Source organism: Lactuca saligna, chromosome 9, assembly GCF_052625555.1.
Source record: "Lactuca saligna cultivar CGN05327 chromosome 9, ASM5262555v1, whole genome shotgun sequence".
Taxonomy (NCBI): domain Eukaryota; kingdom Viridiplantae; phylum Streptophyta; class Magnoliopsida; order Asterales; family Asteraceae; genus Lactuca; species Lactuca saligna.
Window position 1 is genome coordinate 34,250,075 of NC_136425.1, and position 16,761 is coordinate 34,266,835.

General features: G+C 36.6%; 1 protein-coding gene across 1 annotated transcript; it reads right to left on the minus strand.

The window, feature by feature from the left end:
- Positions 1 to 12,686: 12,686 nt before the first annotated feature.
- Positions 12,687 to 16,343, minus strand: LOC145015835 (protein S-acyltransferase 8-like). The gene is made up of 5 exons (XM_078974308.1): positions 15,922 to 16,343; positions 14,678 to 14,863; positions 14,268 to 14,573; positions 13,595 to 13,828; positions 12,687 to 13,407 (listed from the first exon to the last, which is right to left on the minus strand). Exons 1-5 carry the CDS (start codon positions 15,958 to 15,960, stop codon positions 12,907 to 12,909), a joined length of 1,266 nt encoding a protein of 421 aa, XP_078830434.1. The 5' UTR covers positions 15,961 to 16,343; the 3' UTR covers positions 12,687 to 12,906.
- Between the last annotated feature and the right edge of the window lie 418 nt (positions 16,344 to 16,761).

Below are 16,761 nucleotides of genomic sequence, written 5' to 3' on the forward strand. Positions count from 1 at the left end.
TTCACATGCGATTATATAATGTAATATTCACATGTGATTGTATCTTTTAAGATTCAAATGCGAAATTTACAAGAAAAAATTTAAAAAAAATAATTAACAAAGAAAAGTCGTATAAAATAAATGTGTGCATATATACGTAATTCATATGTGATTCGCTTGTGATTTACATGTGAACCACATGTAATTCATATGTGACTAATTTCTTATTTTCATGTGGATTACATGTGATTCATATGTGATTTACATGTGAATCACATGTAATTCATATGTGATACATTTTTTATTTATATATGAATTAAATGTGATTTACACGTGATTCATATGTGAATTAATTGTGATTTACATGTGATTCATATGTGAATCATATGCAATTCATATGCGATGCACTTGTGATTTACGTGAATTACATGTCATTCATATGTGAATTACATGTGATTCACATGTGAATCGCATGTAATTCATATATGATCACATATAATTCATATATGATTTATATGTGAATCACTACAAACTTATAATTTTGCTTCCAGTTAATGACTAAAATATTAAGTCAATTCACACAAATTATATATGATTTATAATTGATTATTGTCATTGACCAACTAATTACTACACACTTATAGTCTTGCTTCTGATTAATCATAGTTTAAAGAATAAAAAAGAGGTTATATATTATTCCAACTAGGTGTGAGACTCATGTATTACATGGGTTCATTTAAAAAAAATTAAATATAAAATTCAAAATATTTGAGAAGTTTGAATTTATAAGAAAAGTAAGAAAAAAAATTGAATTATAAAGATTAAAGTGTTTTTTTCTCTTTATATATATATATATATATATATATATATATATATATATATATATATATATATAGAGAGAGAGAGAGAGAAATCAAGTTATCTAAAAATGCTAGGGAAAATATTTTTCTTTAAATTAGTTGGATGATAAGTTGTACTCATGTCCAGCTTAGTTCTAAGAGCCTTCTGAAGTGACTGCTAAAATCGTGAGGTGAATCTACTATCTCTCTCCGAGATAATAGATACGAGCACACTATGCAGTCTTACTATCTCTTGGATGTAGGTTCTAGTCAGTCTCTCCATTTTGTATGTTTCTTTGATTGGCAGGAAGTGGGCGAACTTAGTCAGTCTGTCAACGATTACCAAAATAGTGTCGTGTCCACTCGGGGCCTTAGGTAATTTGGTGATGAAGTTCATTGTTATTCTTTCCCACTTCCACTCAGGCATTTCTGGTTGTTGTAGTAAACCTAAGGGCTTCTGATATTCTACCTTGACCTTGGTGCAAGTTAGGCACTTGCCCACATAGGGAGCAATCTCAGCTTTCATGTTTGGCCACTAATAAAGTTTCTTGAGATCTAGATACATCTTGTCTGAACCTGGGTGAACGGAGTATCGAGTTTTGTGGGCATCATTCATGACAATCTCCCTGTAACCACCGAACTTTGTGGTCCAGATATGGTTCATGAAATAACGAACTCTGTCTCCCTTGATCTCAAAGTTCTTCTCCATTCCTCGTAGAGTTTCACTTGCCACATTTTCAGGATTTAAATATTCCAGTTGATCTTCTTTGATCTGGGTGAACAGGTGGGAATGGATCGTCATGGTTAGTGCCTTCACTCTACGACCTGAGTACTCTTTCCGGCTGAGGGCATCAGCTACTACATTCACTTTACCCGGATGATAGCGAATTTCGCACTCGTAATCATTTAGAAGCTCCACTTATCGTTGTTGCCTCATGTTGAGCTCCTTCTTATCAAAGATGTGTTGAAGGCTTTTATGGTCGGTGAAGATAGTGCACTTGGTACCATAGAGGTAATGTCTCTAGATTTTTAAGGGCAAAGACCATTGCTCCCAACTCAAGATCGTGAGTTGTATAGCTGACTTCGTATACTTTAAGATGGGTGAACTGCAAGGGCCTGTTTTAGTGTACGGAACACAATTTCTTGTCTTTCTACCCAACTGAAATTCACACCATTTTGAGTCCGGGTGGTAAGCGGTTTAGCAATTCTGGAGAAATTATGTATAAATCTATGATAGTAGCCAGCAAGATCCAAGAATTGATGTATTTTTGTGGGTGTTCTCGATGTTGACCAATTCTCAATTGTCTTTATCTTGGATGGGTCCACGTGTATGCCTTCTACGCTGACCATGTGACCTAGGAAATTTACCTTCCTGATCCAAAACTCGCACTTAGAGAATTTCACGTATAGTTTCTTTGTCCTCAATGTTCCTAGCACTTGTCTCAAGTGATGTCTATGTTCTTCCTCACTTCGTGAATACACGAGTATATAATCTATGAACAATATCACGAATTTTTCTAGGAAGGGACGGAACACCAGATTCATGAAGTCCATGAATACGGCGGGTGTGTTGGTTCGACCAAAGGGCATCACTACAAACTTGTAGTGACCATACCGAGTCCGAAATGTTGTCTTAGGAACATCACTCTCCTGGAATTGTAGTTGATGGTACCATGATCACAGGTTTATGTTTAAAAAGTGGTTGGATCCTTGAAGTTGATCGAAGAGGTCGTCGATTCTGGGTAGAGGGTAGCGATTCTTAATGGTGAGTTTGTTGAGCTCACGATAGTCTATGCACATCCGGAAATATCCATCCTTCTTCTTCACGAACAAGATCGTTGCTCCCCAGGGTGAGAAGCTTGGTCTAATGAATCCCTTGTTGACCATATCGTTCAGCTGGTTTGATAATTCCTGCAAGATCTTCGACTTGACGTTCAGGAGGAACTCCTGGAAGATCTTCGGGGACGATATCAGGAAAGTTGCAAACTTCAGGGATGCTCTCGAGGTCTTTAACTTCTTGCTTTTCATTGACTACATGCTCCATGAATGCGTGACACTCCTTTCACAAATATTTTTGATCTTTGATGCACGAAATGATGCAAAGGTTCGTGTTGAGTCTGTCACCATAGATAATGAGGGCTTCGCCGTTTGGAAGATTGAGGTGAATGGATTTTTGGTAACAAAGAATATCAGATAGATTGGGTCTCAACCAATCCATGCCAATGATGACATTGAAGCTTTTTGTGGAGACCAACATAAGGTCGATTGGAAAGGAATAATCGTTTAGTGTGAGAGTGCATCCTATGAATACATCGTTAGTGCTCTCTTTCTTTCCATTAGCCATATCGATGGTGAATGTTTCAGTTAGAGGTTGGGATTTGTGTTTAAGTAGATGTTTAAATGCATGACTGAAAAAACTCCTCTCCGCACCACTATCAAATAGAATCCATGCATAAGAGTTGCCGAGGAGGAACGTACCCGTGACTACGATGGGATCAGCAACTGCCTCTTCTTGGCCCATTGCTAGTACTTTGCCAGCAGCTGTTACCTTAGGCAAATTCCTCTTGTAATGCCCGGTTTCGCCACAACCATGGTAGGCCTATTCTAACTCTAGGAGATCTACTTCATTTGGCACCCTTTTTGAAGGTATTAAGTTGTTACCTTGGCACATTTCTTCCTAGATCTCTTTTGGATGGTTTTTAGAAAGCTTTTCTTTGTTTGAGATAAGATCTAAAGTTGCAACTTTAGATCAACTCTTTTTGGTCTCTTAGTCCAGAAATTGGCTAGCTTTGGCAAGTATGAACCTCCCCTCAAGTGTAAGACTTCTTTGCAAGCTTAGTTTTGTCATTTTAAGGCTTTAGAGCTTTGCATGCACATAAAGTTTGCAAGTTTACATGATAAGAATGCCTTGGGAAGCTGGATTTGTAATATGGAGCCTTTGCATGGCTTAAAAATCATCTGTATGGATGAAGGACTAAAGGGAATCGGCGAGTGGCATGGTCAACTCGGCGAGTCCGATGAAGATTGCCATGGGCTCGGTGATTCAGATGAGTGACTCGGCGAGTCGGATGCGGTTTTCCCAACTTTTGGACATATATGAACTTGGCGAGTTGCAAGGGAAACTCGGTGAGTCGGACAAGGAGTTTACGGCCGCAAACCTTAGGAACTCGATGAGTCACTCTAGTGACTCGGCGAGTTGGTGAGTTATGCATGGAACTCAGCGAGTAGCTAAGGGTACGCGCCGAGTTGAGGTCGACTTGGACTATTGACCTTGGCAGTTGACTTTGACTTTGACTAAGAGTTGACCAGTGGGCTTCTTGGGACGTTTTGGGAGGTTGGAAATTTACAAGTATGGTTTTACAATGAATATACGTGGTGGAGTTCTGAGAGTTTGAGCTTATCTAACGAGTCGACAGTTGCGAGGTGAGTTACCCTCACTATATCAGTAGTGTTTAAGGCACCAAGGTCGGCCCTTTATGATTGTATCCAGATTATGGCATGATATGTGTATTGGCTTACATCTTGGTAGTTAGGATGGTGATATACTTATGTTAGTGACATGGTTGGGTCAATGTCCTGATTATAGAATGATGCTATGTTAGTGACCGGTTAGGTCTGTATCCCAGATTTTGGGATGTTGCTATGATTGGTGATCTATTAGATCGGTTTGACTGTTATATGATATGAGCTAGCGTATGATATTTATGTTCACATGTTTGTTTGATTGGGGGTCGAGGGTCCTGCTTTGTGTTGTAGGCCAACATACCCGGTGAGTGGTCCGGATAGGCTATAGGCCCTGCGAGGCGGTCCAGTCATGCCGAAGGCTCGGGAGTGGTCCAGATAGGTTGTAGGCCCTGCGAGGCGGTCCATTCAGGTTGAAGGCTCATTATGCATGTGTTCTGTATTTATTATATGATATGGTTATATTTGTATGGCGTTGGTATTTTGGGGTAGCTCACAAGCTTTCAGCTTACAGTTTCAGTTTGTTGTTTCAGGTACTTCTGTTGATCGAGGGAAGGCGAAGGCCTGATCATACCGCTCCTCATGCTGCTATGTTTTATGATTGGAAACTAGGATACTCTGATAATTATTATTTTGAAAACAAATTATGTAATGGTTAAATGGTTTTTAAGTGTGTCGAAAATGTTTTAATTTTGGCATGATTTTATGGGAGTTACAAGTTGGTATCAAAGCCTTTGTTTGAGTGAATTGGAGGAACATTCTTGTGAATCCAGTCTCAAATCGAGTAAAGATTTTCAAAATGATTTTTAAATGGTTTTCAAAATAAGTAAAGGAGGATGCAGGGTGTACGATCAGCCGAAGCCAGTAAGTAAACCCCAAAATACCATACAGTTATTTGATTATGCGATATTTTAGAACAACATGCTAGTACTAGGCTAGGGATTCTCAGGAATTGCATGATAGAATCGTCTGATTATATGATGTCTGCTAGCCTAGGGTTTTCCTTAGATGGGATTGACATCATTACTGTAGTTGCTTGTGTATGTATTACGGTTGTACATAATTAAGATCTTATAGCCTGAGAATGTTTGATTTGGCCTTATGTTCTGTTCTTATTGATTAGGGCTTAGGGTAGGATCCGATATTCAAAAGTCTATAGGGTCCAACGTTATGTATGGTTAGCATACACTAGTCAAAGGTCTCATGAATGAGTGAGGTCGACCGACCACCATATGCATGTTAGCATGTATAGTGTTAGGGTGTTGTGATGATACTTAAGATAAATATGAGTGGGTGTGGAAGGTAGTATGGGCGTGTACTACTGAAAGCACAGGACCCATACGTGTAGCAAGGAAGTCACAACCCCTAGGGTTTAGCTGAAAGTTGGTCCCCAGTTATTTATGCGGATTATCTGATATCTTCTTGTTATATTTTCAGTATGGTGGTTACGAGGTGTTTTTTGTCTGGATCCGGATTGGGATCAGGTCAGGGCGATCAGGAGGGCCCAGTAGCGCTTGAGGTTATCAATCAGGAGGGGCCTGTGTTGACAAAGGATCGAGTTAGGGAGATCATCCATGAAGAGGTGGTTGAGATTATCCGGGGTTAGATTCCTGAGTTGTTTGGGTCTATCAAGACCGGTATGATGGAGTACTTCGATGAGAGATACACATCCCTTGCGGAGACGGCTGTCGCTGCAGCCACATTGGCTATATCAGCGGAAGGGGGAGGAACCTGAAAACTTTGCAATTATAGTTGTATGTTGAAAACTACTCTTATGCTCAGGATGTTACAAAAGAGATTAAAAATATCTAAACATTTTCATAAATTGTAGTGGTTTCTCGGTTTGTATCAATTGGAAAAGTTTTAAATCTGTTTGAAATCGTTTGCATAAAAACACAAAAATCCATGTGTTTTACTTGTATTCCCCCCTCCCCCCCCCCCCCCCCCCTCGCACGCGCACATGAAAACATTAAAAACAGTACAAATGTAGTGGTATAAACTCACAGTTATTTGTGCACGTGTTGGTTAGCGAGACTGGAAAGATGACCCTCGAGTTAATGTGTACAGAATTAATGGATTCCTAATGATAATTAAACACATAATTGTATTTAAGATTAGCGGAATCATTATTTTGAAGTGTTAGAAACACTTGTTTTGTGTTAGGAATAATTACCGAGAGTGTTTAAAGTGAAAGGGTGGGTTTTCGTTCAAATTTAAATCTGAAAACTAGATTCCCGGTCTGGTGAGTTTTCGGTCGGAACTGGTTTTCGGTCGAGAACTGGTTTTCGGCCGAAATCAGTTGTTCAGTCCTGCTGGTGTTTTCGGCCCTTTGAAGATATGAAGGTTGTTCTTGGTGTTCTTGAGGAAAAATATGAAGATTTGAAGGTTTCCACTTGAAGATCTAAGTGTTCTTGGATTATCCTTGGGAGAGATCTGGGAGTGTTTTGAGTGAAATAGTGGGAAAATAACTATGTTTTCGAATGAAACGAATATATACGGTTGGGTTTTCGGCCGAAGATGGGTTCTCGGCCGAAATCGGTTTTCAGCTTGAGGGTTTTCGGCCAAAAACGCATAGTTGAATGAGTTTTTGCTGTTTTTCGAGGGGAAACCTGATTTTTCCAGTGACTTTTGTTTAACGGAATAAACCTTCGTTGACTGAACGCATATCTAACCCTTACGAACTTAATGGAATAAATAAAATTTGAAATTTTATTTAATGGAATTGACTTGTGTTGACTAAAAAGTATCGGGTTGTCACGACTACAAGCCACCAAATGCATGCATGGAGGAAAGTAAAGGGTCAGGATTATATTTTTATAACTCTAAACACCCCAAAACGTCCAAAAAGGAAACTCATTTGGTCTTGAGTAGTCTATACTCATATAGACCAAAATTATGGGACCAAAAACACATAACTTCTAACATTAGCAAGATCTAGAGAGTTAATCATCAAGTTCAAAACTTTATACCTCGTGGGGGTTGTTTACGAAGTGTACAAGTCAAATCTACCAAGCTTGGAGCTCTCTTATTGCTTTCCAATGGCTTCCTTCCCCTCTAAAATGGACACCAATCACCAAAATGGACTCAAAACACCACCAATGGAGATTAGGGTTTGAAAGGAATGGAGTGGACAATGGAGGCTGATGAGGGTAAAAGGTATTGGGGTTAATGATGTTTAAATAGGGTGAAAACCCTAAAATTTAGTATTTTTCTCCAATAGCGGCTACCACGCTATAGTGGTCCATCAAAAACCCGCGGCCCAAAAAGAATTGTCACGTCGTGGTGGAACTCCACCACGTCGTGGCTACCCAAAAAGCATTAAACATTTGCAATTTAGATTCATACAGTGTTACATTTGGTCCACCAGCTTAGATATTCTCTACTGCTAGCCATAAAGGGTTCAAGAGCTTCCTACTTTTGGTCCCTAGCATTTACCAAATGTGACACCTCAAGTTTTTGTCACATTAGTTAGTGGGGTTGTCATTATTGATCCCTCTACCTTTAATATTCTACTATAGGGTCTTATTTTCCTCAAACAACAACACATATAAAAAGTTTTTTTTCATAAAATTTCAACATTTTGCCACTTTTGGTCCCTCTACATTAGTTTGTGGAGTTGACAATTTTGGTCCCCCAGCTTCGATATTCTCTACTCCTAGCCACAAAGGGTTCAAGAGTTACCCACTTTTGGTCCCTGACATATACCAAATGTGACACCTTAAGTTTTCCTCACATTAGTTTGTGGAGTTGCCGCTTTTGGTCCACTAACCTTCGGTATTCTACTATATGGTCTTATTTTCCTCAAATAACAACACATATATTTAATGACCAATGATAGTAATTGATTTCAAATAAAGTATGCAGCAATATGTAAGAACGTTGCTACTATAGGTAAAAATAAACATTTCAAAGTACAATGCCATAATTGGAAAAAGGTTTAAAAAATACCAACTCGGGGCAAAGCCCAAGTTTTTTTTATTAAAAATCACATCATAAATAAAATGATGACATTTTTTGTTATACATTTATCACTGAACATTGTATGTCAATTTTTTTATTTTATTTAAATTAAATGATACATTCAATGTCATAATACAAAGTACAAATTTCAAAATTACAAAAAAATATTATTTTTCAAATACAAAATTTCACCAATAAATAAAGTTTTGACAATATAGTCTCAATGTTCACAAACCTCATTGATATCAACATTCGTATATTGATCATTACTGCTCCAAAATCGAGAACAAGTTATATATACAATTGTCTAAATGTCATGAGACAATAAGACATTGAAATTCATAGATTGTCCATGATACAAAATAATAATGAATGAAATGATAAGAATTACATTTGCACTCACATGATTTAATTTCAAAAACTTTTAAGATTGTCATGAATTACTTGTGCCTCTTATGTGTAAATGGTTGCATAAGTCGTGAAACAAAGGTAATTTCCACATCGACTAGATGCACATGGTACCCTAAAGCACACAAAAACAAAACCACATAAAATCCATCCATCATGTCTGCCTCATTTAAAACTTAAAAAAATAACACATTCATTGGAAACCATTGTGAGCGCCTCCTTTATGACAAACACCCATTCAATTCATAATATCAAACGATATTCTTGATGCATGCATTGTAAAGTTTAAAGTTAAAGATTAATGATTTATTTCTTTTATGTTAAATGAGCATTTGGTTATTCTTTTCTTATTCTCCAGATGAAAAGAACAAAAACTACCAAAATAATTAAATGTTATTCAATAATGTGGCTCGAGCAATAAACAACCTAATTCACCTTGTGTAGAGAATTGAATCATCCACCAATCCATGAATCACATCCAAACATGTATATATTGACATACTTCTTCTTCTAAAACCAGGTAATCCATGTTCGAAATATTTTATGTGTTGCAAGAAGGGTTACAAATCTTCTTATATAAGTATGTTCTTCACTTTTTATCATCATCAATCTATTCATGTCTTCTAATTGTTCAAATTTTACGTTATTGTAATGAGAAATTACCTATAATCCATATATTTGATTACTATGTAATTTAGGGTTTTAATTTGGAAAACATGTATCTCCCCCAACCCCAAACATGTAACTAACATACTTATTACTATTGATACTAAACTGCGATAAATTATTAAGTTAAAATAAAAGATTTTGTTATATCTGTTTGTTTAATTCAATAAGCAAAAGCTATGTTGTGCACTCCAAAACACTTAGTGGTTTCAATTTATAATAAACTAATAAGCACCTTACAACCGTAATTCAAACATACATTATACTAACTACTTATAACAAGTAATTAAATTTTATAGCCTTACGACATGAACCTAAAGGATCTCAGTGATATAAGACAAGGGACTGGTTAACCATGGAATTAAGTACGCTTGTATACTACAATGTTCCAAGTTTAAATGGACTGAAATCTTAAAGGATTCAGAAAGAGGAGGATGAGGAGGAAGATGGTGGGAGAGACAAGTATGGGGTCTTATAAGGGTCTAAATTAGGGTTTATGTGCTTATAAAAGGGACTGCCCTTTATTGGAAACTCTTGAACCAAAAGAAATAACTTACACAGTATTATCCTTTTCTTGATTAAAACCCTAATTAGTTAGGGTTTCATAGCCTCCAATAGGTTAAAGCTTTTTTAACATGGTGGCGGAAACCACCAAACTAAAAAGAATGCAAAACAAAAATGAATTGTAGTATCAACTATATGCATTTATTTATACAAACCAAAAAAAATTATAAATAGGTTTGAATGCGACAATGCTAAAAATAAATAAAAACTAATTTATCATAAACAACTAAAGTGCAAAGATGTAAAGTGTGAAATAGAAAGTTCTAATATTAAGTTTTTTCTTAGATTTAATTTGGTTCCATGATCATCAATATTTGTCGTGCAATAGTTTATAAATCATTTTCCAAACTGACTACAGTCATTAACTTTAACATCTTCATTTTTACCACAAAATGTTTCATTTTTTAATATAGGAAAAACCTCAAGTATTATAAAAATCATGTGAATAAAATCTCAGGTGTATTAAATACAATCATCCCAAATCATAGTATCAAAATGTGGAAAGCATAAAAATCTACAAGTCAGAGTGTACCGTCAAGCCTTCGTCTACCCGTGATCATCAAAAGTACATGAAACATATTTAATTCACAACTGTAAGCACGAAGCTTAGTGAGTTTTCCAAAATATCACACTCATCACAACATAATAAACAACTATGGGTTATCAACAACCTTGGAGATTATCATCAATCCCAGTAAGCCGACAGCATGCCCTGTGGATTAACAACACGTTTCAGGGGTTATCAGCAAACATGGGGATTTTCAGCAATCCCGTGGATTCACGGTAATCTAGAAGCTATCAGCAATTTAATTTCACATATAATAACAATCAACAATTAGGACCTAGCAGATCAGCACATATAACTACCACACAAGTAAATATTGTGAGAAAACTCACCTCACGAATAGCAGCTAAAACACAACAGCTCACACACAGGGTAGACAGACACAATGTGACACCTAACAACAATAAAAAAATTAAAAAATTAAAAAAAAAAAAAAAAGTACCCTCTCAGTCTACGCCCTAAATCCCTAGTTTGACCAAAAGTCAACCATGGTCAAGAGTCAATGATAAAGTCAGCCCCAGTCGGTTATCACAACGTGGCCACCCATGGGTCATGTCATGACGGAGTTAGGACAAAACAGTCGTGGAAACGCTCATCGTCACAACGTAACACGTAACTCGTCACGTCATGAGACCTGATCTGGACAGCTAAAAGCATTAAGCTCTTAATCCTTCAAGCTAAACCTTCCTGAAGGCTTTCTCCAACTTAAAGGACCATAAAAATTGTAGCTTTTTAGGTATGCATGTCTTGAACACCAACTAGGTCAAAATAAAGGGGAAATGAGACCAAAAATCATGCATGGAGTCCAATCCACCACCAAAGGACCTCAAAGATCCATAAAGTTGCCAATTTTATGGATTTTGTGCATTCAACTCAACCAATTCATGGAAAAAAGTGAGTAAAACCTAGATCTTGCTTAAATGAGAAAGGCTAGGACTCGATGACTTACAAAGGTCAGAAATAACACAAGGTTGTGAGGAGGCTTGATTGCTGAAACAGTGCACCAAAGGAACCTTCTTCTTCAACAAAGAGCTGAAAACCACCAAAAGAACTCTCAAGATCAACAATGGAGGCTAGGTTCGTTTAGGGCGGAGATGGAGGTGATGAAGGCTGACGATGTGCAAACTCTAACCCCTCACTTCCCTTTTATAGGGCACAAAACATAGAATTAGGGTTAACCCCCATATGTCCGTCACGTCATGACTACATACTCTCACGTCGTGACTCATAAAGTTGGATATGCGTTTCTCCATCGATGGTCACGTCGTGAGGCTTCCTTCCTCACGTCGTGATCATCTTAAAATTTATGGTTTTACATTTATAATCGAACCAAAAGTATAAAGGAATTGATTACCTGAATTAGGTGTTATATTAACAAGCTCTAATAACCTAATCATTCTTAATTATATATAAATCTAATAAGGTCTTGAATTACATCTTAATCGCAAATGATTCTAAAGAAGCTCTTAGAACCAATTTACAACTAGCATTAAAAACAAATGAATTTTCGATTCTAATCCACAAACTCATACATATAAATCATGTGGTTTGGATCATAGGATCATACTAGCTTAGAATGAAATCAAAAGGGACTCAACAAGCTATTTACTACCATATACAAATCCCTAAACATTGTAAAGATGATCAATCATAACAAATACATAAAACATTAAAATCTTTAAATTCAAGGATTGCACAAACACAAAATAATTCTAAAACCATACAAATCACCTCACATTCAAACCAAAAAAATTGATATAAATTATAAAATACGATATTATGATTAAAGAGATTAACTACACGAAAAGAAAAAATTTACAAAAAAGAGATAACAAAAGTTTCTTGATTCCTCCTTAATATTAAAACTTAAAAGTAACCACCTCTTGGATAGACTCAGCAATTCAAAACATGAATACACGCAATTCAAAACATTAATATACGAATCTGTGAGAGACACGATATGACACGAATACACGACATAAATACATCTTGAAAATTAAAATAAAGCTTATTTCTCATCGTGTAACCATATTGTATCAAATTCGTGACTTACATATTTTCATAACACGAATTCACAAATTGACAGGTCTACTATTGGGCCACTTTGAATTCACTTTAATGGGCTGGCAACTAGAAACAATCATCTCATGGTCTGCTGAATTTCTAATGTTAATTGTTGCCTACACGCCCACGCCCTACAGGCTACACATTGCAACCAACATACACACCACATAAAAAGCTGATTTGGTTGTAAAGAAATTCAAATAAGCCTTCAACAATAATAACACACCATAACCCAAAAGTATCAAAAACAGTCTTGAAAAGTACTTATTTACACAAAGAATGGAGCCAACCAAATCATCCAATCACGTAATCATCATCACACAAATTCATCCAAATCCACCAAAAAAATAAAATCCTAAAGTAGCCCTACTAATGTGTGAGAGTCATCGTCATCAATCATCATTGGTGGCGTTCCTTTGAATTCATGGCAACAACTTCCGGTGATAAATCCCAACTCGAATGTCTTCCAGTTCCAGGTGGCGAAGAAGAAGCATGCCCACGCCTCCCCATTTCAACTTCTGAACAATTATTATTATTATTATCGTTATTATTATTGTTATTATTACTATTAATATTATTATCGCTTCCTCTACTTCTTATATCTGCTGATTCAATATCTTCAATGTTATGGCGTTGAGAAATCTTTAATAAATCTCCTCCAATATCAAGATCATCCTCCACTTTCATCCGCCGCTCCTCCGGCCCTGGCTCCTCTCCGGTGACCTCCCGGGTGGTGGCCGGAGGCGGCGGCCGCTGCACTTCCTCTTGCACCACCGCCCGGAACTTATTCCGGGAGGGTTTTATTTTCGTGCAGAAAACTTCTAGAAAGTTGTTTACACATCCCCGGTTATAAACGTTGTACCTGTTGTCCGCCCTATACCGGAAGTTTTCATATGTCGTCTGAAAACAAGAAAACTACAACTTTTTACAAATAATTAGATTTAAAATTGAGTAAATTACACTTTTGGTCCCTGAGTATAGTTAACTTTTGCAATTTTGGTCCCAAAAACTTCTCAGATACCAAAAGTAGTCATTTTACTTGGTATAGGGACCAAAATCATTACAAGAACCAAAATTCAATTGTTACCTGATTTGAACTTATAAGGTAAAGATGGAACCCCGTGAGCCCACCAACAAACCACAGTGAAATAAAACAATACGCCATGAGAGCCACAGATGCGGGAGACTCTTTCATTGCCCTCCAAACCGAACTCTGGTAATCATCCATTAAAACCTTCATGTAATACGCTGACATGGCGAATACGTATACGCAAAGAATCGTTGCAGACAACACAAACAAAAAAAAGAACCGATAATTCCTCTGCAAAAAAAAAAAGTACAGTTGTCAACACTTCAAAACATCTTTAAAATGAGAAAGTGCTTATGTCATAACTTAGCAACCAACTATTTCATATGTTCTCATTTAGTCATTTTAGTCAATTTAATGTCTGTTAGGGCAACCAACTATTAATGTTATTTGAAATCCACCATTATGACCTGTTATAGTAGGTTTTAGTTTTACCGGTTTTGGGTGATGATTTGGCATATACTTTGTCCACGTGGACAACATTAAATCATCACTCAGAACCTGTAAAACTAAAACCTACTATAACAGGTCATAACGGTGGATTTCAAATGACATTAATAGTCAGTTGCCCTAACAGACATTAAATTGACTAAAATGGCTAAATGATGACATATGAAATAGTTGGTTGCTAAGAAATGACATAAAATACGTATTTGGGTTTTTGAGATTTTACCATTCCGATGCATTGACCGACCCAAGGGCAGTGATGGTCAAAGCGTTCGACGCAATTGTTACAAACGGAACAGTGAGAGCAGCGTGGGGGCCGGTAAAGCATGCAAGTGTCACAGTATTTGACCCTAACAGAAATCCCGTTGACCATAACTTCTTTGGTTCGAGGGAATTGTAAACTGGGTGTTTGTCTTCCACCAATTTCGTGTGCTGCTGAGTTGTCATAGCGTAATTCTTCTTCTGGTGGATGTGAGTTGCGGGGGACGATTCCCGGGTCCCGGGCTGATGTAAGAAGGAGAAGGGCCAATACCTAAAGAAATATATTTTTTTTTTTTTAAAATGTTTTTGATGTAAATGTAAATATGTAATTGTGAAGGGTAAAGAGTAAAGAGTAAAGGGGAGGGGAGTAATTACAAAGATGGTGAAAAGGATTGCTGCAACAATGATTGTGGATCCTGCATTGTATGATGGAAACTGATGGCGAAGATGTCTTCCAACAAATATACAAAATGTTATAACTGGAACAATAATCAGCAATACTGTAGCAGGTAGTGACCTGGCATCTGGACCAAATATCAACCTCCCTCCAAGAAAGAATTTCTGAAAAAAGTTTGGTTTCAATAAAGGTTAATTGATTTGTGATATAGGTTTTTATCATTAATTATAATTCAAGAAGTAAGTAGAGCTACACATTTTGTTATTATATTTTAGGGCTACACCATGATTTTCCTGATCATCATGTTATGTCATGAACTTAGAAAACCATGGGTTTGCCTATGACTACTTAAAAGGCAGCTTTACTGCTTTAGTATGTTTCAAGTTACTACTAATATGCTCTATTAAGGACTGAGTGTTTGTGTTTCTTACTCCAACTGATTCTAGAATGATCATACAGACAGAGTGTGGACCAATCATATGTGCATAAAGAAAGATCTTTTGCAGATTAAGATGAAGAGTAATTTGCAGATAGTGAGTATGTTAAGAATGTGTTTGATGTGACAGCATGAAGGGTAATTTGGTCAACCAAGTATCAGAAAAAGACTTATAACATGCATTTAGTGGTAAATTGGTAATCAGTATGTTGACATTGGCAATGGTATTTCTAATTCTACGTGTCTTAATGAAGGAAGTTATAAAAGGCAAGTTTTAGTTGTGGGCCTAGTGACATCATCATCTGACTGTTTATAGTAGAAACCCTGGCTTATGGTTACAGGAAGACAAAGAGGTGTAATGGCTTCCTAGGCTTTAGATTATGGCAAGAACATAAGAATACATGGATTGGGCTATGATTATTACAAGCCATTATTAGTAGGTTTTAATGTGCAAGTTCTTTATTATCAAGAAATTAGGTCTTGCTACCTCCATGCTCCAACTATATCTCCAATGAGTTTTCTTACAAACTAACATATTCATCAGCATTTCATCCTAATATGTCCAACTGAAAGACAATTGAGTTAAACAAGGTGCTACAATCAATAACACATGGGAAGTAGCATGACAATGCTACAGAGAGGGTCAAATTAAGGGAATATGACAATAAACGAAAGAGGCTAAGTAAATGAATCAACGAAACAAGTGTATGAGAGTAATTATATGCTGCAAATCTAAAGTTTACCCAGATGATACAAGGCAAGGGAAGTAGAAGTTAGACATCTTACATTTCTTCCTTTCCAGACTTCGTAGACCCTCTTCGCCATGTAAGAATGGAAACCCCAATTGGCAGAAGAAGACAATTAAGCGGGTATACAGTCGAATATCAGGAGCTTATTACAGCTCATAATATCCTATTTCCCGAAGGACTCACAAGGAGACAAATCTGTGTAAATATATTAAAGAAATTAAGAAAGTAGATTGAAGAGGCTAGAGATGGAATTAGAGGGTAAAAACCAAAAGGGTTTTTGGAGGTCGTCGTTTAGGATCTGAGAGAGAGAGAGAGAGAGAGAGAGAGAGATGGCGGTTTTTAAATTGGGGAATGTATTGTATTGGGGAAAGAAAAGAAATAAAGGAAGGAAGCTGTTTGTTTGTTTTGTGTGCACATCAACAACAGTCTGTGTCAAAGCTTACAGAAGCTTAACCTTTTTACAAAGAAAATCCATCTCTCATACGTCGCATTCAATCTGCAAATCAAAACAAATCAAGGACGGCTTCAAAATGTCTAATTTGTCCTTTGTAATGGTTTAAATGACAATTTTGTCCTTTTCAATGTTTTGCTTAATCAATTAATTGTCTTTTTCTCATCCGATTATTTATTAAATCATCGACATGAAGAAGTGTCATATGATAAGTCATTTATTTTGGTAATTAGTTTAATTTACGATGTTGGTTTGTGATCATTCCGATAAGTTTTCATTATAGTTCAGTTTCTCAAAACACTTTATGAAATATTTTGAATTTACGAAATTATGGTTTAATCTTTGGGCTTAGGAGCTACATATTAATGACATTAGTGCAATGTATTTTGTGGAAAGAAGTTCATTGTAGTTGTTAATATGCTGTGG